This window comes from Hyperolius riggenbachi, chromosome 6 (genome assembly GCF_040937935.1).
Source record: "Hyperolius riggenbachi isolate aHypRig1 chromosome 6, aHypRig1.pri, whole genome shotgun sequence".
In the NCBI taxonomy this organism is placed as follows: domain Eukaryota; kingdom Metazoa; phylum Chordata; class Amphibia; order Anura; family Hyperoliidae; genus Hyperolius; species Hyperolius riggenbachi.
The window spans coordinates 306,221,117-306,244,569 of NC_090651.1; the positions used below are offsets into that span (position 1 = coordinate 306,221,117).

The 23,453-nt window shown below is 44.2% G+C and overlaps 1 protein-coding gene across 11 annotated transcripts in view; it reads left to right on the forward strand.

The window, feature by feature from the left end:
* Positions 1-23,453, forward strand: part of LOC137521675 (serine/threonine-protein kinase BRSK2-like) — a 427,652-nt gene that overhangs the window by 308,999 nt on the left and 95,200 nt on the right. For 10 of the 11 annotated variants that reach the window (XM_068241266.1, XM_068241267.1, XM_068241271.1 and 7 more), the window contains 3 exons: positions 5,355-5,388; positions 15,210-15,278; positions 20,470-20,616. The exons of the other annotated variant lie outside the window; for it this stretch is intronic. In XM_068241266.1, coding sequence (XP_068097367.1) covers positions 5,355-5,388; positions 15,210-15,278; positions 20,470-20,616 — 250 coding nt within the window. The remainder of the gene's footprint in view (positions 1-5,354; positions 5,389-15,209; positions 15,279-20,469; positions 20,617-23,453) is intronic. 11 annotated transcript variants of the gene reach the window in all.

Here is a 23,453-nt window from a genome sequence, read left to right on the forward strand (position 1 = left end):
CTTCCCTGCTAGGAATTATGGGAAGTATAGTCTTGTGTGCAACTGAAAGCTGATACCAAAGGCTGCATTTTGCAATCGCCCAACAGTTGCTATAATGTAGTGGAGCTGGAGTGATGATGTTGTTGGGCTATTAAAAACTATTGCAAGGTATTTGCAACTTTATTTATTTTTAAATTGTACAGTGAGTCCATTTGGAGGAAAATCAGGAAAATATATGGGGTTTTACTAGAATGCAGTCCAGCGTTACCCTTTAAAGAGAAACTCCGACCAAGAATTGAACTTTATCCCAATCAGTAGCTGATACCCCCTTTTACATGAAAAATCTATTCCTTTTCACAAACAGACCATCAGGGGGCGCTGTATGACTTATATTGTGTTGAAACCCCTCCCACAAGAAGCTCTGGGACCATGGTACTTCTGGCAGTTTCCTGTCTGTGAACCTTGTTGCATTGTGGGAAATAGCTGTTTACAGCTGTTTCCAACTGCCAAAACAGCAAGCAGCAGCTACATCACCTGCCAGCAGTAAAAATGTCACCATGTGATAAATGTCAGAATGTAAATCAGGGAGAGGAAAGATTTTACAATGGGCAAACACTGACTAAATAATTTATACATAATTATTGTAAAAATGAAGCACTTTTTTATTACATTATTTTCACTGGAGTTCCTCTTTAAAGCCTGATACACACTTACAAATATGATTGGCCAATTACTGACCAATTTTAACACTTCCATGTAGTATGAGAACTGACCTACACAATCTGCTCATAGTATTCAATATCTGTTGGCCTTCGTATTACATGGAATGGGTAAAATTTGTCAGTGATTGGCCAACGATAATTGAAAGTGTGTACCAGGCTTAAAGTGTACCAGAGCCAAAGCTTGGGCACAAAGGCCCATATGCAATTAACTTTTTCACCTGAGTTATCTCCTAGGAGATAATTTTCATATCCTCTTTAAAATAATTTTCAAGCATTTTACAATGGAAAAGGTACCTAAAAGTAGGTGAAAAAGTACTATTAAAGTTATTTTGAGTATTTTCTTGTTTGCTGGTGGTTTAAAAGGCATTTTATAACAAGGTGCGAAAATATCACCTAGGAGAAAACTCAGGAGAAAAGGTGATTTGCATATGGGCCCAAAATGAGAGACTTACCTAAAGAGAGAGAAGCCCCAGGATCCTTTTGAGGCTTCCCTCTCTGCTGTGATGTTCCTCGTCACTGAGTGCGCCGCCATCCAACACCCCCCCCCCCCCCCCAAAGATCAGCAAGGCATTGTTGCTTATCATATTGAGGCTGTGCAGTTCGTCTTCCTGCATCATGGCCCTGCAGTAGCCGTGCGAGCCCACCCACACATGCGCAGTAAGTCAGAACTGTGGGCTCTGTGCTACTGCGCATGCGCGGTCGGGCTCACGTGGCTACTGCAGGGCCACGATGCAGGAAGAAGAGCTGCACTGCACTGATATGAAAGGAGGCCGCACTCTGCAACGGGGGGCTTCCGACCACCAAGGGAAGCCTCGATAGGATCCTGAAGCTTCCCTCTCTTCGGGGTTATGTGCTACTTGAACCCGAGCTTTGACTCGGGATTACCTTAATGGACCTGAACTCTTGCACACGACAGAAGAAACCATAGAGAAATGCACCCTGAATGTATTTAGAGAGTTTAGCCTGTTTAATTCCCCCTCATGTGTGTCTAATCACAAGTTGTAATTTGATCCTCCCCGTGTCACATGACTGCCTATTGCAGATAAGCAGATAAGCCCATTTGAAAGCACAGGCTGTAAACAATATGTATGATTCCATGAATCAGGAAGTAGAAACCGTGCAGATTTATTTTAGGATTTGTATCAGCTGTAACAAATATTAAATATGTTATTTTGCTGTTGGGTATCTTTTGGAGCAGAGAAGACATTCTGAGTTCAGGTCCACTTTAAGAGATGCAAAGCCTCATCATGAATGCATTTTCAAGGCAGCAAAGTTCAGTGGGGCTGAAAGATAAATGTAAAAGATAACTTATGCTACATACACACTTGAGATAAAAGTCTTTGGAAAATGAAAGATCACAGACCAATTTTACCCCCTTCTATGTAGTATGAGATCCATACCTACACAGTCTACCGGTATTCTATTGAGCTAAACTCCCCATCAGATAAAAATCTTTGCAAGATGCTGCACACAAAGATGCTGTATACATTCAACAGATCAGTATCTTCAAAAGATCAGTTCCTGCAAAACGCATTCATAGTCTATGAGATCTGCAGATCTCATACACACCTTGTTTAACGGACATTCACCTGCAGATCAGATCCACCAGGATGGATCTTCAGATCTCCATTTGATTTTCTGATCTGCAGATGAATGTCCGTTAAACAAGGTGTGTATGAGATCTGCAGATATAGACCATGAATGCATTTTGCATGAACTGATCTTTTGCAGATACTGATCTGTTGCAGATACTGATCTGTTGCATGTGTACAGCATCTTTGGGTACATCATCTTGCAAAGATTTTTATCTGATGGGGAGTTCAACTCAATAGACTGTGTAGAGTATGGCTCTCGTTCTACATGGAATGGGGTAAAATTGGTCTGTGGCCTTTTCCAAAAACTTTTATCTCAAGTATGTATGTAGCATAAGGGTCTGTTTCCACTACACACAGATTGGATGCAGAATGGATGCAGAAAAACTGACTCCAATGAATGCCTATGGGAAAACCTGCATCAGAAAAATTGCGTTTAGTGGAAACAAGCCCATAGGCTTTCATTGGAGTCAGTTTTTCTGCATCCGTTCTGCATCCAATCTGCGTGTAGTGGAAACGGGCCCACACATCCAACTTTGATTTCCCAACGATTGCCCAATATTACCACTTCCACATAGTATGAGGGTCAACAGATTTTGAATACTATGAACAGATTGTCTTAGTAGGTTCTCATACTACATGGAGGTGGTAAAACTGGTCAGTTGTAGGCCAATCCAAATAGGATGTATGTAGCAGGCTTTAAATAACAAATAGAGCAGCTGCCCTAGCAGCCAGTAGGAATCCTTGTTTTTATATAGCAAATGGAATTTTTTTTGGGCAACTACTACTCTGTTTCTCCAGTTTTTGATACAACTGCTTTTGCACATCAGCCTCAGCATTAAGTGTACAATATAAACTGTGATAACCAAAAGTCATGAACGGTGTGGTTCTTCTGCTTTGCAGCATGGGTTGAAGGGTTAACTCCCCACCTCTAAATTCTGAACCTCTGTCTCAAGCTACGTACACACTTACGGTTATTGTCGCATATCGGAGACTACTAGTAACCGATCCTTGGGGTGACAAATTGGGGACCAATGCTGTACAGACACATCTCTAGCCTTCCAGCTTGCGATGCTCTCTGTTGCTGTGGAGGGCGGCGGAAGGACCACAATTGGCTCACAACATTACCATTGAGATCGGTCATACTCGGGGGTTGCGGGTCATTAAGAATATGACATGCCAAATCCTTAAGCATCGTCAGCTGGCAGCTGTACATACACTAATTGCACAAACGGTCGTTGGCCAAAGTGGTTGTTGTTGGCTGTTTCATCAGAAAATGATTACATGTGTGTACTTGCCTTCAGAGACAGTTCAGTCTAGAGATGCCTGCACCATTTGATACTTATATAGCATATGTATATAAGTATCAAATTATATTCCTGCTTTCTACATAACTGTCAGATCAGATGCTGTTGTGCCAAATAGCAGTTGACCCAGCCTGCTATGGCTGTAGTTACACTCCTGCAGGTGTGTCAAAAATGCCCTATAGGTATAGAAGGACTTAGTCACTGGTATCAGGCAAGTTATATGTAGATAACACAACAAATGCAAAAGTACAGCTCCCGTCATTTGACCAGCGACAATGTAGCGTCTCACAGGAGTGAGCTCTTCCTGACCCCAGAAATCCCCACTTGATTAATTCACTATATTGAAACATCATTAGACTATCATTCGGTAATTACATGTAGTGCATTAGTTGTAAGGACACTATCCAGTCCATTTTTAAATCCTCTCATTGATTTTTCCATTACTATCTCTTGTGGAAGGGGATTCCTTGGCTAAATCACTTAATAAAAGTGATGATGTACGCTATTATCTATGGCATCCAATCAGCTGTCTGCTTTCATGTCTCATTCTGTACTGAATAGTGACAGCTGGACCTATTGGTTGCTAGGGGCGATAGCGTTTATTGGGAACAAGAGAAGCTTAATGTTTTAACTATAAAAGCATGCATGGTATGAGCATTTTGCATCCATATATGGCCACAATTAACTAAGATTATCTCATGTCTTTAATAAAGATTTTGATTTTTAATGTTATCACCATGGTGATAAATTGTTTAGTATACAAAGCAATTTACTTCAGGCAAACCTTAAAATAAGGATTATATCCTTAAGTTAAGGATTGGTTCCTAAAGATAACGACTGAATCCTTACATTAACAACTGAAGCCTAAACTTAAAGACAGGATGTTAAATCACAGTGAGGAATGCAAGTGATAACAACTGTAAAGTGTGTGAGGAATTATCACCTGGCCTGAGCTTCATTAAGTGGAGTGTTACTAAAGACTGCAACATAAAATGCAGGTTTTGGAGCTGTCTGATTCATTTTTATTACTTTGTACTTTATACAAAAAGGGACTCTGTATAGAGAGAAATACACATCAAGCACCCAGAGAGGGAGGAAGCGAGAGACATCACACTTATGTATACACAGCCACACAAACTCAACCTTTTTCTCTCTCTCTTCCTCCCTGGTTGCCATACACAAGCTGCATGCTGGCTATAATCATGCTGGCAGAGGAGAAAGCAGGAGGGGTGGAGCTACATCCTGCCTGCATGTACTCCTCCTCTCCCTATCTACTGCATGTAAGAATAACTACAGAGGTGATAACTTAAGGACTGGAGTGATAAGATAACACCCTCACTGTGAAAATGTATCACTTTCACTACATGCAGCTTCTTTAGTGAATTAACACAGAACATGCGTATGAGGATAAGTTTTCTCTTGCCTTGTTATCACCAGCATGATCTTATTGAATTGTGGCCATACGTATGCAGACAGGTGATGAGCCTGGAGCTGTAAGTACTATATAAGCTTCCAGGGTTTCGGGGAACATGACCACACATCACATCCACAATGTTGTTGCGTCAGGTTTGACATGCTCTCCACTCCAGCACTATATGTTATGTATGTCTACGTTGGCTGGAGAGTCCTGACTTGCATTAGCCTCACAAATCTGCTTAACAAATTCTCCACCATATCCTGCTGTTAACACCCCTATTCTTTCTCTGTCTTACCCTTTCTTGTTGTTTCTTCATGCCTTCCTCCCTTGTGACCAGGTCTCCTCACTATGCATGCCCTGAGGTGATCAAGGTAAGTGTAATGACTTCTGCCTTTCCTCTACAATTCCATTCTCCTCTCATTTCCTTGATAAAGGCAGTGGTGTAGAAAGAGGTGTAGGAGATATATGTAGCTATAGCGAGCCATTTCGGTGCCGCACACAAAGTATCCCCCTAGATTTTGTGAATTAGGAAGTTCATATACCACAATAATTGGTTCTAGAGGCACCAATAACATGGGTTATAGAAATGATGTTTCTCAAAATAAGTCTATAAGTCTTTAAAGGGTACGCAAATTATTACCAGGCCAGGTTCAACAACTCACTGGTGCCGCCTAACAAATCCTATAATTACAGGGTGTGTATCCAATTTATAAAAACTATTATACTGTTTTAAAAGCGTTTAAACAATCAATACAGACCAAATCTAAAACAATTAGAGCTTAATTAGCACATTATTAGCACCTGCCAAACTCTTGTTATGCTTTTTAGGCTGCCTTTGTTAAGATAATTAGCAGTGCCTATTTCAGTGTTAAAATTACCATCCATCTCTTTCTTAAAGAGGAACTGTAAAGAGGAACTGTAAGAAACCCCCCTCTTTGGGATATTTATCATAGAAGGGGGAAGCCTCTGGACCCTAAAAGTATTAAAGGTAGAGGATCAGCAGGACAGCCAGGCAACTGGTATTGCTTAAAAATAAATAAATATGGCAGCCTCCATATACTTCTCACTTCAGTTGCCATTTAAAGGGAACCTAAAGTGTAAAAAAAGGTAGTTTTACTTACCTAGTGCTTCTAGCAACCTCCTGCAGTCGCCCTGTGCCTGCGTCGGTACTCACGATCCTCCGGTGTTCCTCCGCGGCTAAGTCTCAATTTCCCCCAACTGGCCAATCAATGGTCACTACGCCTGCACGGCTATGGCTGCACGCGTCCTCGTTCGTGCTCCCGTCGACAGGAGCGTCCTGCGCAGGCGCAGTATCTACAGGGCGACTGCAGGGGTCCAATAGAAGCCCCAGGTAAGCAAAACTGCCCCTTTTTTTTTTTTACTACACTTTAGGTTTCCTTTAACAATAAGACATTTCTTGTCACACCGTCATTATTTGTACGTATTTAAAGATCAGAGCATAATTACAAATGCAGAGCCTCATTTTAAAACCTTTTTTCCATATTTATATAACTGCACTAACCCCTGAAAGACTTGGTCCAGCTTTTACATACTGTAATTTGGCTGAACACTGCAGTACATGTGTCCATATTGACCAATATGATTAAATCAGATTGGAATAGAGCCATGGTGAACTGGGTCAGCCAGCATCCGCAGTCAGCGCGTTTGGTTTTTGGCCCAACATACACACAGTATAATGCAATCAGTGACTCTGCAGCATAAACTGGAGGGTTGGCGACATGAAGGCATTGTGCGTTATATACTCCAAATGTTTTTTAAACTTGGTAAAATTATATTTTTATGGGAAAAACTTTAAAGGAAACCTGTTAATGTGTGTATTTATACTTACCTGGGGCTTCCTCCAGCGCCATGAAGTGTGTGGGCTCCTTCGCCGTCCTCCTGGGCCGCTCCATTCTTGTGCTATGCCCCAGGTAATATGGCCGTCCCCTGCTCTTCTGTGCATGCACAGCTCTGCTGCATGTGCACCGCCCCAGGTAATCTGGCCGTCCCCGCTCTTCTGTGCATGCACAGCTCTGCTGCATGTGCACCGCCCCAGGTAATCTGGCCGTCCCCGCTCTTCTGTGCATGCACAGCTCTGCTGCATGTGCACCCCCACTGTTGCACTCCCGCAGGCCACACATACGCAGAAGTGCGCAACTGGCCATATTCCCAGGGCATAGCACGAGAACAGAGGGGACAGCGAGGGAGCCCAGACAGAAATGGAAAGACTGCTTTAGTAAAATTTAAATTAAAAAAAATTCTTGTGGGGCACTCATATGTGTATTACTCTTTTCAGTTAAAGTGGAATTTCACTTTAACCCATTTACTAAATGCCATCATCCTGATAGCTCTAAACTGAATGTTATGCTTAATTCTTTACCTGCTGAAACCCTGTCCTTAAAGTGGACCTGAACAGAAGGAAAACATAGAGAAATATACCCCGTATGTATTTAGAGAGTTTAGCCTGTCTAATTCCACCTCATCTGTGACTAATCACAACAAGTTGTAATTTGATCTCTCCCCTGTGTCAGCTGACTGCCTCGGCAGAGCAGCTGATTTGTTAACACTGGATATTAACAATATGTCTGCTTCTATGCAAGCAGGAAGTAGAAATACTCCAGATTTATTGAAGGATTTGTATCAGCTGTAACAAAGAAATGTTTTTCTTTAAAGGTTTTTCTGCATATCTTTTAGAGCAGAGAGGAAGTCCTGAGTTCAGGTCCGCTTTAACACTGACCATTCACCAAAATCTAACAGTAACCTTAAACCTTTACCCTTGCTTAACCAATAACTGTAACCATGACTATAACCTTCTACCCTTTACCCATCCACTCACAACCCTCATACATGTGATATTTCCCTATCTCAGTAGGTAACCCTGATCATTACAGTATGTGCATTTTGCCTGCTGTAGCCACCCTTTCCTACCGGTGATTGATAGATATGATGATAGGTTGTCAGCCAGAAGGAAGGCGGGGCTATGGAGGACCTGCAATGTGGCCTGTGTCTCTGCCCAACATAACTCATAAAAATGTGGATCTAATGCTGTGGAAGGGGAAAGGTGTGACTGCAGTCTGCCTCTGCTGTATTTTATACTGTATAAATCACTGATTTGTCTTTTATAATTCGCTGTACAGCAGTATTCAGTTTCAGTCTACAGTGATCGTCCAATCAGCATGTCCTGACTGGAGATGATCAATAAGATAATAATTCAGGCTTGCAAATTGTATGCAGCTTCGAACTAGACCAATCAAAACCAGGAGGAAGCACATTTCATTTGCTTGGCCCAGTTCCAAGTTGCATACAATATGTATGCAATGCAAGTCAGAATTATTAGCATCCCATCGATAATTTATAATCCTTTCCTGTTTTCCACAAAATCCACTGGGGTCAGAAAGTTAGCTGTGATGTCTTTTGGATTTTCCACAGCTACATAAATCATAAGATTGTTCCGACAAATCATTTAAAGTGAACCTAAAGCGAGAGGTACAGGGAGGCTGCCATATTTATTTCTCTTTAAAGGAGTTATCAAGCAAATAAAAGAAAAAAAGTGCTACTTACCCAGAGCTTCCTGCAGCCCCAAGCTCCCAGCATGTCTCTCGCCGCAGCTCTCCCTTCAGCTATTCGCTGCAGCTCCGTCCCGGTCCCCGGCGATGACGTCAGGGCGATCTCCAGGTCGGCCTGTACTGCACCTGCACCAACGGCGCTGTCAATCAACGCCACGTGGGGGCGTAGCGGACTGCGCAGTCCGTTCCGGCCCACGTGGCGGTGATTGACAGACATAAGGAGGGTCGAATTCCAGCGAGTCTGGCTATCGCAAATCAGGCGTCTCACCAGCAAGTTGTTTCTCCGCTGAATATCGCCAAAGTGTGCCATGGCCGTGTAAGACCGCCTGAAATGCCCACACAACTTCCTGGCCTGCTTCAGGACATCCTGTAAGCCTGGGTACTTCGGCACAAATCTCTGAATTATGAGATTCAGCACATGTGCCATGCAGGGTATATGTTTCAGCTTTCCCAAATTCAAAGCGGAAATGAGATTGCTGCTGTTGTCACTCACCACGTTGCCGATCTCCAGTTGGTGCGGGGTCAGCCACTGATCCACCTGTTTGCTAAGAGCAGCCAGGAGAGCTGCTCCAGTGTGACTCTCCACTTTGAGGCAAGACATGTCTAAGATGGCGTGACACCATCGTACCTGGCATGCAGCATAGGCCCTGGGGAGCTAGGGCTGTGTAGCTGGGGAGGAGATCGCAGCACCAGTAGAGTTGTGCTGCCACTTAGCCAAGGAGGAGGAAGAGGACGACAGCGAAGAGGATGTAGCAGGAGGAGTAGGAGGAGAAGGAGAGGAGGTGGCAGCAGGCCTGCCTGCAAGCCGTGAGGGTGTCACAAGTTGGTCCGCTGCACAGCCACGTACTCCCTGCTTGCCATCGGTCACCAGGTTGACTCAGTGGGCTGTGTAAGTAATGTACTGACTGTGCTTGGCAGACCAGGCATTCATGGTCAGGTGGACCCTTGACCCAACGCTGTGTGTCAAAGATGACACCACTTGCCTCTCAACTTCACGGTACAGTTTGGGTATCGCCTTTTTAGAGAAATAATTGCGGCCTGGCATCTTCCACTGCGGTGTCCCAATGGCCACAAATTTACGGAAGGCCTCAGAGTCCACCAGCTTGTATGGTAACAGCTGGTGAGCTAACAGTTCCGCCAAGCCAGCTGTCAGACGCCGGGCAAGGGGGTGACTGGCAGACATTGGCTTCTTCCGCTCAAAGATTTCCCTCATGGACACCTGACTGCTGCTGTGAGCACAGGAGCAGGAACCGCTCAAGGTAAGAGGCGGAGTGGAGGGTGGCTGTGATTGTGAAGGTGCAAGGGAGAAAGAGCCTGAAGATGATGCACCCGAAGGAGGAAGAGGAGAAGGAGGGTGGCTTTGCTTTTGTGCGCTGCTTTTCCTCTGGTGCTCTTCCCATTGCTGTTTGTGCCTTTTCTCCATGTGCCTTCCTAAGGCAGTTGTCCCTACGTGGCTGTTGGCCTTTCCACAGCTCAATTTTTGGAGGCAGAGAGAACAGATGGCATTGCTCTAATCTAAGGCAGGCACAGTAAAAAATGTTCAAACTGCTGAGCCCCCCTGGGATGATGGCACTATGATGGCATCAGCAGCTGATGTTGAAGGGCATGTTGGCTGGCTGGCTGTACATAGGGGGCGATACATGGCACCGGACACTGCCACCAACTGTTTCTGACGACGAGCTCCCCCTGCTTCTTTCAGGAACTCGTCTCCTCCTACTCCTCTCTGACTCCCCCTCTGAACTGTCCCCTTGGTCATCCTGTCTCTTAGGATCCCACGTGACATCCGTATCATCGTCATCATCATAATCATCCTGCCCAGCTTTGCTTGCCTCAGACACCTCATAAACTGCACCAACAGCAGGTACTTCATCATCCTCCTCCTTACACGTTACGTCCATAGTGTCGCCTAACTCAGACATATGAGGTGGTGTAAGTTGCTTAGCGCCTTCATCTTGTTGTAACAGTAGTGGCTGTGAATCAGTGATTTACCCACCAAATAACTCCTGCAAAGTGTCAAATGGAATTGATGTAGTGCTAGTAGTAGCGCTGGTGGCTGCGGAAGATGAGGTGTTCTGTCTGTGTTAAATAGTCAACCACGTCCTGACAATCTTGGGAGTTGATGGGACGTGCCTTCTTCTGAGCACTGAACTTTGATCAAGGGCCGCACGCAATCACATCAGCACGACCTCGAACAGACCTGCTGGGTGGCCTTCTTCTGTGTCTGCCTCTGTTTCTTCCTGTTTTGTCCATATTGGGGGGGATGAAGTGAAAGGTATGCACTGACTTGACTAATACAATGTGCAGTCACACAGGTGCAGTTAACAGGTATGCACAGAGTGGTATATCACTCTGGGTGCGCTCACGTAGGTAGGTGGGTGCACTGAACACAACAGGTAGGTATATGCAGTGATGGGTATTACAAATGTGCACCTGTCACACACACACGTACTGTGAACAGGTACAGTGACTGGTGGTATTAAATATCACACTGCATGCGCTCACGTAGGTAGGTGGGTGCACTGAACAAGAGGTAGGTATATGAAGTGCTGCTGGGTATTACAAATGTGCACCTGTCACACACACAAACAGGTACTGTCAACAAGTGCAATGAGTGGTGTTATTAACAATGCGTGCGCTCACGTAGGTAGGTAGGTAGGTAGGTGCAGTGAACAGTGAACAGGTGCAGTGATTGGGATGGTATTACAAATGTGCAGCTGCCTGTCTCACACACAGATAGTCACTGAATGTGCTGGGCCTGGCAGTGGCACAGTAGGATTAAAGAGGCCAAAGGCCAGCTGCGACCAGTGGCGTAGCTAAGGAGCTATGGGCCCTGATGCAAGTTTTAGAATGGGGCCCCCCAAGCACTGTTTACATAGTAATTGATACGGTGCACCAAAACCTGCCAATGGCAACTGCAGTGTCTGAGGTGCAAGAAGGGGATGGGGAACAGTTTGTTAATAATTACCACTATTCAAAGTATCTATAGAAGTGATTATTATGAACACAGGACCAATAGAGAGCTAATACTGTAGTTGAGGGAGGGCGCTTCGGGGGCCCCTCTGGCCCCTCTGGCCCAAGGGCCCCGATGCGGTCGCTACCTCTGCAACCCCTATTGCTACGCCCCTGGCTGCGACTGACTGACAGGGATGTATATAATGCAAGTGGGCCACACACAAAAAAAAATAGATCACAAGAACAAGATTAGCTCTCAAAAGTGCTGTTGAGGGGTGCTTTTTTAGCAATAAGAATCAGCAAGGAGCAAGCTAACAAGCCTACAAAAGCCTAACTAAGCTTTCCCTATAGCTCTCTCTGCAGCAGCTCTCCCTTCTCTAATTACTGCAGCCACACGAGTGAGTGAAAAGGCTGACGCTGCCTGCCTTTTATAAGGGGGGGGGGGGCCTCCAGGAGGGAGTGTAACCTGATTGGCTACAATGTTCCTGCTGACTGTGATGTACAGGGTCAAAGTTGACCCTAATGATGTAGTATAGGAGGCACCATAAAGTTTGTGTTCGTTCGCGAACGCGAACCACTGCAGTTTGCGAGAATAAGTTCGAGGTCAAACCGTTCGGGCCATCTCTAGACGTGGCCGGGGGCAGCAAGGCTGCATCATAAGGTTGATTGCTAAAATATTTCATACTGAAATCAGTCGAAAAATCGGCCTGCGGTTTATGGCAGCCAACAGATCTCTCTCTGATCAGATTTAAACTGAGAGAGATCTGTCTACTGGATGATCGGCCAACCAAATCGCTAGATGTATTGCCACCTTTAGAGGCAGAAGCTCAGCAGGACTGCCAGGCAATGTGCATTGTATACAATTAAATAAATATACTTCAGGTTCCCTTTAATAGATAACTTATTTCATATACAATAAATTTTACTTGTAGTGGTGCTTCAAGAAATGCCCACCATCTGGCAAAGGGGACAATGGCTATCGTGTCACCTTTTTATAAAGATAAACGATTTGTAAAACATATATTCCACATAACCGTGATGATGAAAGCAATCCATATGTAGACTAGAAGGCTGCATGATTTACAGACGTCCCCTATAATTTGTCACGCTACTAGCAGGGACCGGGTAATGGAGGCAGTGCGGATTATACATCTTCATGCAATGACACACCGTATGGCTGGAGAGTAACACTGATATGACATGCGGTGACACGATGGCTATGGCATGCGGCGACACAATGGCATGTGGCGAAGCTGTGTAGGTAATCAGTAGAATAGACTTGTCCTCCTGGAGACATTGGTACATCTGCAGTGCTGAGCTGTCATGACAGACTGAGAACACCGGGACAGAATGATTGTTCATTCATTCCAAGCTGCAGCACCACTGACAGCCTCCTGTATCCATTCCAAAACAAGCTGAGCCTTCTAGCAGGACATATACAGTATTAATGCAGGGCTTCCCATCACAAGAATACTATTTGTCTGTCTCAGGCGCTGATCCTCTGCATTTAAGATTTTCAGAGTCAACACATAGAAACGCATGGTAAGATCTGGTGAACTAGCAGTCATACAATTGTAGTACTGCTACACAACTTTCTTGATTCAGGGTCTTCTCACATGAGGTACAGTGCAGGACTCAGCACTGCAAATAATGGGGCACTAAACTACGGTAAATCTGTTGAGCGCAAACAGCGCAAGGCAATTTTACTAGCACTTACATCACTAGAGTAGTTGTTCTGTGCAATCAGCACAACAAACGGTGCATGGGTAACGTTCACTTTGCCGTGGTAACATGCAGTACATTACTTATAGGACCACTGCTGCAAAAAAAACAAACAAACAGGTTTTTGACCAGTCCATCTCCTCATGGGGTATTCTCAGTATTTCATTTATTTTTTACAAAAGCACTTCCTGTAATGGATCTATCCAAAGATGCAGGTCGTTCCCCCTACTAGTTTGCACACTATTTTGTCAGTTGGACAAAGCAACTGCCATTCACTAAGTGCTTTTGAAAATAAAGAAAACCATGAGAATCCCCCATGAGGAGATGGATTAGACCAAAACCTGTCGGTTCTGTCAGATTTCTACTACCAACTGTATGTTACAGCATTATAGGAGAAAACTAATTTATAGCTCATTTTACTCTGGGAGAAATGTACTTTTTTTTATGTGTGTGCATATATTTTAAATGTTAAAGTTTTTCATGATACTAATGCCTGTTACCGTAACAAAGCAAACGTTACCATGGAACAAGCAATGGGCACTACTCTAGTAATGTAATTACCAGTAAAATTGCTGTGTACCGACTACACCCTGGAGTTTTACCGTAGTTTAGTGAATCCGTTCCTATGTCCGGTAAATGGGAATTTCAAACCCTGCATGCAAAAATATGTGTCTGTTCCCAGTAATGTATGGCACTGCCAGGGCTGTTTCTGACCATTTTGGTGCCCCAGGCAAGGTACCTTTTTTCTTTCTACCCCGATGTTGGGAACAGAAAGATCATGACCTACATCAATTTTACCTTCTTGGGCACTAACGCGAAAATTATAGTTTACATAGAAATAATCTTGTTTCTTAAAATAAATTTGTAAAGGATACACAAATTATTACCAGGCTATATACATCTTCACTGACCCAAACTCAATGAACCCATATAACAAGCCCTTCCAATAATGGTTTTGAGGGGTGTGTATCCACTTTATAAACATTGTACTGTTTATGTACTACAGCCTGGGTCTTTACAAGTTAGAATATTGTCCTGGAAATCCACTCAGAGTTGCAACAATCAACACCGCAGTACCCATTTAGGTGTTAAAACTACTAACCATCCCTCTAGCGCTGTACAAACAGCCCGGGAGATTTGGGCGCAGCCGGTGCCACCATTGGCCACAATAGGAATTACGCCTATGTTTCCCCCACTATCCATGGTGGCCTGGAGGGGGAATAGTGATTAATGCCGTTTATTGGCTTCATCCTGCGCTCAAATCTCCTGGCGGCCAATGCATAGCCACGCTTTATCCTTTGCCTAACGAAATTACTAGTTGGCTATAAGAATTCCATAAAGAACAGTGTGCTATGACTACCTCTGTGTTGCCCCCACCTGCACAGTTGTCACCCCAGTTATCAGCCTGGATTGCCTAAAAACGGCCCTGGGGGCTGCAGTGTGGTGTGCTGCACACCTTTCTACGTATTGCCCCATTCAGTGTAGGCTTGTCACACTGTGTGAGTTTCTGTACCACTTGCACTTTTTTTTTAAACTTGGATTAAACAAAAATCCCCCCCCCCCCCAAAAAAAAAAAAAATATAAGAAAATGAGCATCCAGGCCTGGTGTATAACAGCTGGGTTGGTCTGTGGAATCCTTGAATCAAACATGCCCAGTTTTGTCTTGCTCTAGTAAACCCATCTCTAAGTGGATTCACCACACTTTGCCCTTGGCAGCACTGGAGCAGGGAAATCACATTAACTGAAATATCAACACTATGTAAGTGGCCCTCACTGCGGAGAATGCAGGCAGTATGTAAGAGCGGAAGGCAGCGTAGTAAAATGCACTGTCATATAAACGTCCTCATAATAAACACCCTAACAACCACTCTTCATCCAGAACCACAAATAATTGCTTAAGATGCAATAGAAAAAAATGAAATCTGGTCTTTGATTATTCTGTTTTCTTTCAGGGTGAGAAGTATGATGGGCGGAGGGCAGACGTATGGAGCTGCGGAGTTATCTTATTTGCTCTTCTTGTGGTAAGCTTTCAGGGAGAAAAAAAAAAAAGCAGAAATACATTGTAGTTGTAATAGACTGCTGACTTGCAATATGCTTGCTTGGCCGTGCTTAACAAATCGTTCATTCTCAGGAACACGGGCTCAGTGCTGTATGCTAATGTCTGATCAGATTATGTTGGCTTTACTCCTATACCAGGAACGTTATCCCTTTAGCAGCTCATTTAGTTAGAGGCTTGCAAGTGTTCTAGGCCAATTTATTTTAGCACATTTTTTGAGGGTTACATTTCCTTGCTTCTAACTAGTACTGCTGTAATGTGTATTTATGGCCACTTGTCACTAGGGGGCAGTGTCAGATAATAACAGAGGACTTCTGCTTTCAGTTTCTATATTTTTCTGCTAGCAGAGAGACATCAAAGCATTCCAAGAATTTACAGTACAAGAGTTCTGTCTGCTGAGGTAAAAGGCAGTGCACTTTTCTCAAATGAGATAAATCTATTGAAGCAGCTACTGGATTAAGTAGCAGAAAGACCTTAAAGTTGACCTCCATTGTAAATTTCAAAGTGAAAGAGAGCCAAAATGACACTGTGACTGTTCCCCACTCTTTTTTTTACCCACTGCAGGAATAGCTGACTTCTGTATTGAGCAGCAGGGAAGCATTGTGGCAGCTCTGGAATGCAATATACTGTGTCTGGCACTATACCACATCTCTCTTCACCTCTGCTGCCTGATATAGGCTGGTTCAGTGGCACAGGTAGAAGCTGACTACTTCTCAGGCCACACTATGACCCTTCTTTTGCGGATGTTCATACATCTGGCCTGTAGATTATTACACTGTGCTACTTGCATTTCTTAGAATATTATCTGTACTGATGTGGATCGTTGGCTCCTGTTTATGCATGCTGGAGATATGGAGGAAAGATTTACTTAATGTAGAGAGCTGCTGAATCCTGTAAATAAACCTATTAACTGTTACTCTGACCCGTGATTACTGAACACAACACCTCCCACCTACAGATGATATCTCTTTTGCAGTCTTTGCAAAGGTAGAAAACTGCCATGGCAGTTTTGCAGAAAAGGGGGTGTGGCTAGCAACAAAACCTGGATTTTATGGCACAAGTGGTCAGTTTTTAGACTTTTTTTCCCTGCTATTCTGATTTAAATTTTGCTGCCTGTGACGGAAGTTCACCTTTAAGGTGTCCATTAACGATACTATTTCAGGGAACTATAAACCCAGTGGCTGAATGGAGTAATGGTTAAGAGCTCTGCCTCTGACACTTGAGACCAGGGTTCGAATCTTGGCTCTGCCTGTTCAGTAAGCCAGCACCTATTCAGTAGGAGACCTTGGGCCAGTCTCCCTAACACTGCTATTGCCTATAGAGCGCGTCCTAGTGGCTGCAGCTCTGGCGCTTTGAGTCCGCCAGGAGAAAAGCATGATATAAGTGTTCTGTGTTTGTTTATGATCCGATAATTGCAATTGAAAGGAATAATAGATAGACTGTCTGCTTGCTTCTCAACAGCGCCACCTAGTTGAAGGAGGCAGTGGTGGCGCTCATGTGAACAAAATCATCATTTAGCCCCCAGCATCTGTGGGTATACATAATGGAGTTCCTAAAATGTTAGCGAGTTAGCAGCTGTACATGCATGCACCAACATGGAAACCGTGCTCATCCTGTACATTAAAGGAAACCTTAACTGAGAGGGAGAAAGATGTTTCCTTTTAAATAATACCAGTTGCCTGGCAGTCCTGCTAATCTCTTTGGCTGCAGTAGTGGCTGAATCACAAACATGAAACAAGCGTGCAGCCAATCCAGTCCGACTTCAGTCAGAGCACCTGATCTGCATGCTTGTTGAGGGGCTGTGACTAAAAGTATTAGAGACACAGGATCAGCAGGAGAGTCAGGCAACAACTGGTATTATTTTAAAAGGAAAAATCCATATCCTTCTTATTTTAGGTTCCCTTTAACTTTGGTCATGTGACTTGAGGGCAAATATGACAAAGGCATGCGTGCCAAAACATTATGCCCTTTTTCGTTATGATACTTCAATAAATCAAACTACAAGTGCTAAACCTAGGTAATGGCCCAGTCCCTTTTTCCTTTTCTTATGGGTAGATCAGGAGGACCTGTAATTTTATGTGTTCACATGGAGACCTGAAAATTTAAAAAAGTTCCCTTGGGCAACAGCTCCTTATTTCCTTCTGTTGCTCCTTATTTGCAACCTCTGTATTCCATTTGCAGCCTTTTCTTCCATATGCAGCAATCCCTCTTCCATGTCCAGCCGCCCCTTCCCAGCTGCCACCCAATTCCTGGGCCTTTGTAGCCTTTCCAGAAAGCTGGCCCTGATAAGGGAACATGAGCACCTGCAGGGGCACCAATAAGGGCAGTTGAGTGAGTACCTGCAGAATTATTTGATGGAGCTGGGCACATAAGGACTTGCAGATGTAATATAGGGGCAATTAATTACCTGCAGAGCTAATTGGGAGAGAGGGGCAGATAAGGGTATACAGTGGTAATTGATGCACTTGATTGTCAGTAGAATTAATTGAGAGAGGGAGGGGCATATAAGGATCTGCATATGCAATAGGGGTACATCAGGACCTGAACATTTACATGAGAACCCACAGACAGTGAGGGGATTTAGGGTCCTAAGTGGTGAGACACACATTTATGTGCAAATGTAATGGGTATAATACACTAGGGGGAAAATTAAGGTGGGCACCTTTCTTGTGGACGCACATAATAAGAGGGCATATATAAATTAGGGTCTGAGATAAAATCAGTACAACTTTTGCCATTCCCCTGTTTTTTATTCAACAAAAAAGTGTTAACTCTGATTTGCATGGTGGTCAGTAATGGCCAAAATTGCATACCTATGAAAGTGGTGTATGTAGAAAATGGGCGCAAAATAATGCCAATAGAATATCTGTAATTTACCAATATTTTATTATCCACTATAGCGAAATATCGGTAAGTTTACCGACATTTTACTATGTCCTAACCTATTCTCTCACAGAACCCTCCCTCTTAATTCCTAAAACTAACCTTAACCCCACACCTCATGCCTAACCCTTAAGACCACCCCTCACACACCTAACCCTTAAGACCACTGTCAGGAATATAGCAGCTAGTTATGAGGCTGATGATGTAAGGATAACAGGAACATATTTCTATCATTTTTCTAATCTGCTGTGTTATGTCAAAGGTGTAGAATAGATATGCCAGGCTAGATTCCTGGACTATTCATGTGATTGTGTGTGTGGGTTAATAGACCTACATTTGCATCTAAAGAGGACTTCAGTGAATAGAGCTGGGGTAATCAGACAATGGCCATGGTCTGCTCCTAACTGGGAGATGGGAAATCTCTGCAATTAGGGACTGTCTGCCTAGAATCTAATTAGGAGATGGCGATTCAGGCCAATACTGTCAACAATGTGTTTGTCACCTGTAACTTGGACTAAGGAAGTATTTTCATGTATGTACTAAACTACACTTTTCACATGTGGATGTTAGATTCTGGAAATGGAATTGCTTTGAAATCTGTAAGTGGAAACAGGGTACTTGCTGTTCTCAGGATACAATCTTACCTGTGAAATCTGCAACCTTCAAAAAGCTGAAACAGGAACCCTTTGAAGTTTGCATATCACAGGAAGATTATGACAAGCGTTCGGTGATGTCACAAACGGGGAAATGGCATTAGTTCCTGGGGGCTGGGCATTAAATGCCCCAGGGGACACTTCAGACTATTTAAGCTGGTCCAGAACAGTCACAGGCATCTACTCTCGAGAGTAGCTCATTGCTAGAGATGATCCAGAGGAAATCGGTAAATCCGCGTCTCTCCATGGTTGGACATTTGCAATGGTAAAAGTTCACTTTAGTTTATTCCATTTTTATTTTCGGCAACTTGTCTTGTGTGTATTTTTGTACTTTTATCCTTGTAACTTTTTACTTTGTTTTTGTAATCTTTTGTATATATTCTGTTCTGCATTGTTCCACTTTTTTCCCTGGAATATTAAATTATTATTTAATAAGCTAATAAGCTTGACTTCTGCTGTACTAAACTAACACTCATAGCCTAGAAGAGATTGAAGTGTGTATAAGTCCGTGCCTGATTGTATGATTGAGCGACACTACCGTATAAGATTGTAATTGCATTGTGTGTGGGGCGTTTGTCATACGTTGGCCTAAAGCGCGCAGCTGACCCAACGTACGAAAACGGCAGTGCGAGTAGCTCAACAGCTGAGTGGCTAACAGTATCGTTCGGAACGACTGTTAGTGGTTTTGCTTCACTACAGTGTAAGATTGCAACCGTGTGTGTGTGTGGGTGCGTGGCGTTCCCGTATTCGGCCTAAGCGCAAAGCTGACCCGAATACGAAAACGCGGATTGCGCGCTGAGGACTCGACAGCAGAGTGGAAGTGTCTAGCGAACCGCTAGTGGTGGCAGTGAGAGGTGTTCTGAGGAGTCCCAGCCTTGTTTTAGCTCGAATAAGGCTGCTCCCCGCTTGATCTGGTCAGTCGGGAACCGTATACGCAGGCGTGCCGCGGGCCGGTTCCTGACAACCACCACCCCACACCTAACCATTAAGACCACCCCCCCACACACCTAACCCTTAATACCGCCCTCCCCCCACACCTAAACCTAAGTACCCCACCAACCCTTTAGACCCCCCACATCTAACCCTTAAAACCCCCTCTGTTGTCTTTTGCTTATTGGGCACTGCGGGCGCCCACATTTTTCCTTAATGCCGATATTTTAATGGGTACACTGGGCCCATTAAATTATCGTCATTGAGGGGAAATTTGGGCGCCTGCAGCACCCGATAAAGCACCGTGCCCATTGTCGCTAATGTAATTTCTCTGCTATAAGGAGAATGCTGGCACATTCTGTTAAATTTGGTTGCAGCGCACCGGTTATGGGCTAACCGCTGCGGTGCGCCCAAATTTTACAGTATGCACCATGATTCTCCTTATAGCAAGAAATTACATTAGTGGCATACCGGCGCCCAAATCTCCTCACGGCTTAATTACTGTAAGCGACAAAAATGGCCTCCTCCTCATCTTTCTTATGGCAGGTGTGCTTTATTAATGGTCATAAAGGGATTACTTTACAGAGGGTCTTACCAGAGCGAATGTACATCGTACTTTTTGTGGTGCTGTACCTTTAATGACAATATGTTATCAGTTTCTGAAGTGTTAATGCTTTTCATGTCTTCCAGGGAGCGCTGCCATTCGATGACGATAACTTGCGCCAGCTTTTAGAGAAAGTGAAACGCGGCGTATTTCATATGCCGCATTTTATCCCTCCGGATTGTCAAAACCTACTGCGAGGAATGATCGAGGTGGAACCAGAGAAACGACTCAGTGTTAGTAGCTTTTCTTTCTATTCCATCTGCAATAGCAATCCTAGTTGTGTTTTATATATTTTTCTCTTAAACATTCCATTACAAGGGGTGGAGGTGCCAAATGTATAAATGATAGGCTAATAAGGCTGTTGATCTTAACAGAGAGGTAAACTTACTTAACTTTGGACCAGTTTATTGAAAAACGGTCTTTTATTTGAGCACATAAAATTGACAACGCATTTCGTGGGTGCTTTCCTGCTTCCTCAGGTCAGTGAAAAAACAGGTGCCTTGACTGCTATGGCTGTGTAGCAAGCATGAGCGCCTCTATATCTATGTAAGATTACCTCTTTGTTTAGAAGATCAACAGCTTATTAGTCTTATAAGATCAGTGGAAGGTCAGTGGAACGCAGCGTGACCAAGCGTCCTGACGGACGCGAAGCGGCCATCGCGAGCTCCTGTGCTGTCCCCTGTCGCCCACTTCCTCTCCCACAGATGATATCGTAGCCTACAATTTGGATGTATGGATATTGCCGCTTGATTGATGTATGTTGAACCCGTGGAATAAAGTTTGACCAAGCTTGGATGGATGGTGCACGTGATCTTCTTCTCATTTGAACAGCCTTATAAGATCTGTTTCTCTGTTTATAAGATCAACAGCTTATCTTTTATGCATTGGGTGCCTCCACCTCTGTTTTAAGTGTCTGATCATGCACATGGCATTACACTATTGGCAGTGTAACTGATGTTACACTTATGATACACATTATGTTAATTAATGTATTACAAGTTATGATTTTTGATAGACATATTATTAAATACAGCATTCAGGCATCCTATGCAGGATCCATCTGAAAATGGCGCCTGCGAATAATGGCGCACGGTGTTGCCACTAATTCGTCTGTCGCTTATCACTATTTAACGTTAAAGCCTTATCGTTATTTAGCGTTAAAGCCTTATCGTTATTTAGCGTTAACACACAGAACCCTCTCTGTACCTACCCCTAACCCCCCCTGGTGGTGCCAAACCCTAACCACCCCCTGGTGGTGCCTAACCCTAACCACCCCCTGGTGGTGCCTAACCCTAACCACCCGCCTGGTGGTGCCTAACCTGAATCACCCCCCTGGTGGTGCCTAACCCTAACCACCCCACTGATGGTGCCTAACCCTAACTACCCCCCTGGAGGTGCCTAAACCTAAGCACCCACCTGGTGATACCTAACCCTAAGCACCCCCCTGGTGGTGCCTAATCCTAAGACTCCCCTGGTGGTGCCTAACCCTAAATCTCCCCTGGTGGTGCCTAACCCTAAGACCTCCCTGGTGGTGCCTAACCCTAAATCTCCCCTGGTGGTGCCTAACCCTAACCTTGGCAGTGCTACATTAAATCCATTCACCGTTTTGCAGTTAAATAACTTCTGCATTTTGGATTATGTAGGTTAGCTATTGATAAATAACGTTACTGTGCACAATAACGTCTGCTTTTTGGCATATGAACGGCACTATTAATAAATAACGTTACTGTGTGCCCTTTTTCTACTTTTTTCCCTGTGCGCCATTATTATGCAGTACTAACGATAAATAGCGATAAGCGTATCTTTTTAATGCAGCACCATTTTTATGCATAGATGCTGTGCTCCATTATTCACTGATCCGTCCTATGCAACCCGCACGTTCTCTTACACTGCAGAGTGATAGGAAATGCACACACTGGATTTCTTTTCCTACCTACAAAATACGTTTGGTGGTACTGGCTTGATTAGTATACTAATCTCCACATTGCTTATCTTCATGCAGGGCACCCTGGCTTGTTGCTGATAGCATATTACGTTGCCATGCAGCCTGAGCACATTTCCAGAGTAGCTGGGAACAGGCTGGCAAACGATTTACAGATAAGAAATTGAGAGATTAAGATTGCAATCAAGTGAGTTTGACCAGATCTATTTTTCTAGGTGGTCACTACAGCCCAGCGAGTGCATTTCCAATTACTTTGTGGTGTCAGCGGTGTGCAGATCCTATATCACGCTAAACACTGAGTTTAATCTTTTGAACTGCATTGGGGAATGCTGATTTTCTGATTATACTGAAGTGGAGTTTTTATATCTTTAATTTACCCCACTAGTGGTCACACTGAATTTGGACAGCTTTGTGTTTTTTCAGGGACAGCTGGTCTCCTTGTCAGGCAAATGTCAGAATTGTTGCCTGAAGGAAAATAAACACACATAGCTACTGTTCAGTATTGATTATCAAAACTTAAAGCGAATATGAACCTGTAAAAAAAAATAAAAAATCAGCCAGATACTTACCTAAGGAGAGAGAGAAGGCTCTGGGTCCTATAGAGCTTTCCCACTCCACTCACTGTCCCTACGTTCCAGCGCTGGCTCCCCCGGTAGCAGTATTCGACCAGGTTGGTCAAATACTGCTGTACTGCCGCCAGGCCCGGATTTACATCACAGGAGCCTATAGGCACAGATGTCCTGGCACCTTAGACTACGCCTTCCATAGACCTACAAACCCTCTCCAAACTGCGACTCAAGTGTGCTGGCTGTCCCAGCTGTCGTCTTTCCCCTACTTCCCCTGCCTGGTGTAGGTAGCTACAGGTGCCCCTTAGTATTAGGTAGCCAGAGTTACCTTCAAGTAGTAGCTAGAGATGCCCATAACTGAAGGGAGATCTCATCAGTGGAATGCTGAGCTAGGTGAGTAACCTCTCATTTATACTCTCATCAGGACTCTGCATAGGGAAGGAGGGAGGGAGGTGCTGGGGGAGGGCAGTGAGCCACCTTTCCATCATCAGGCGCCTGTAGGCGCGTGCCTACAGTGCCTTATGGTAAATCCGGCGCTGACTGCCGCCGAAAGAGGCTTCAG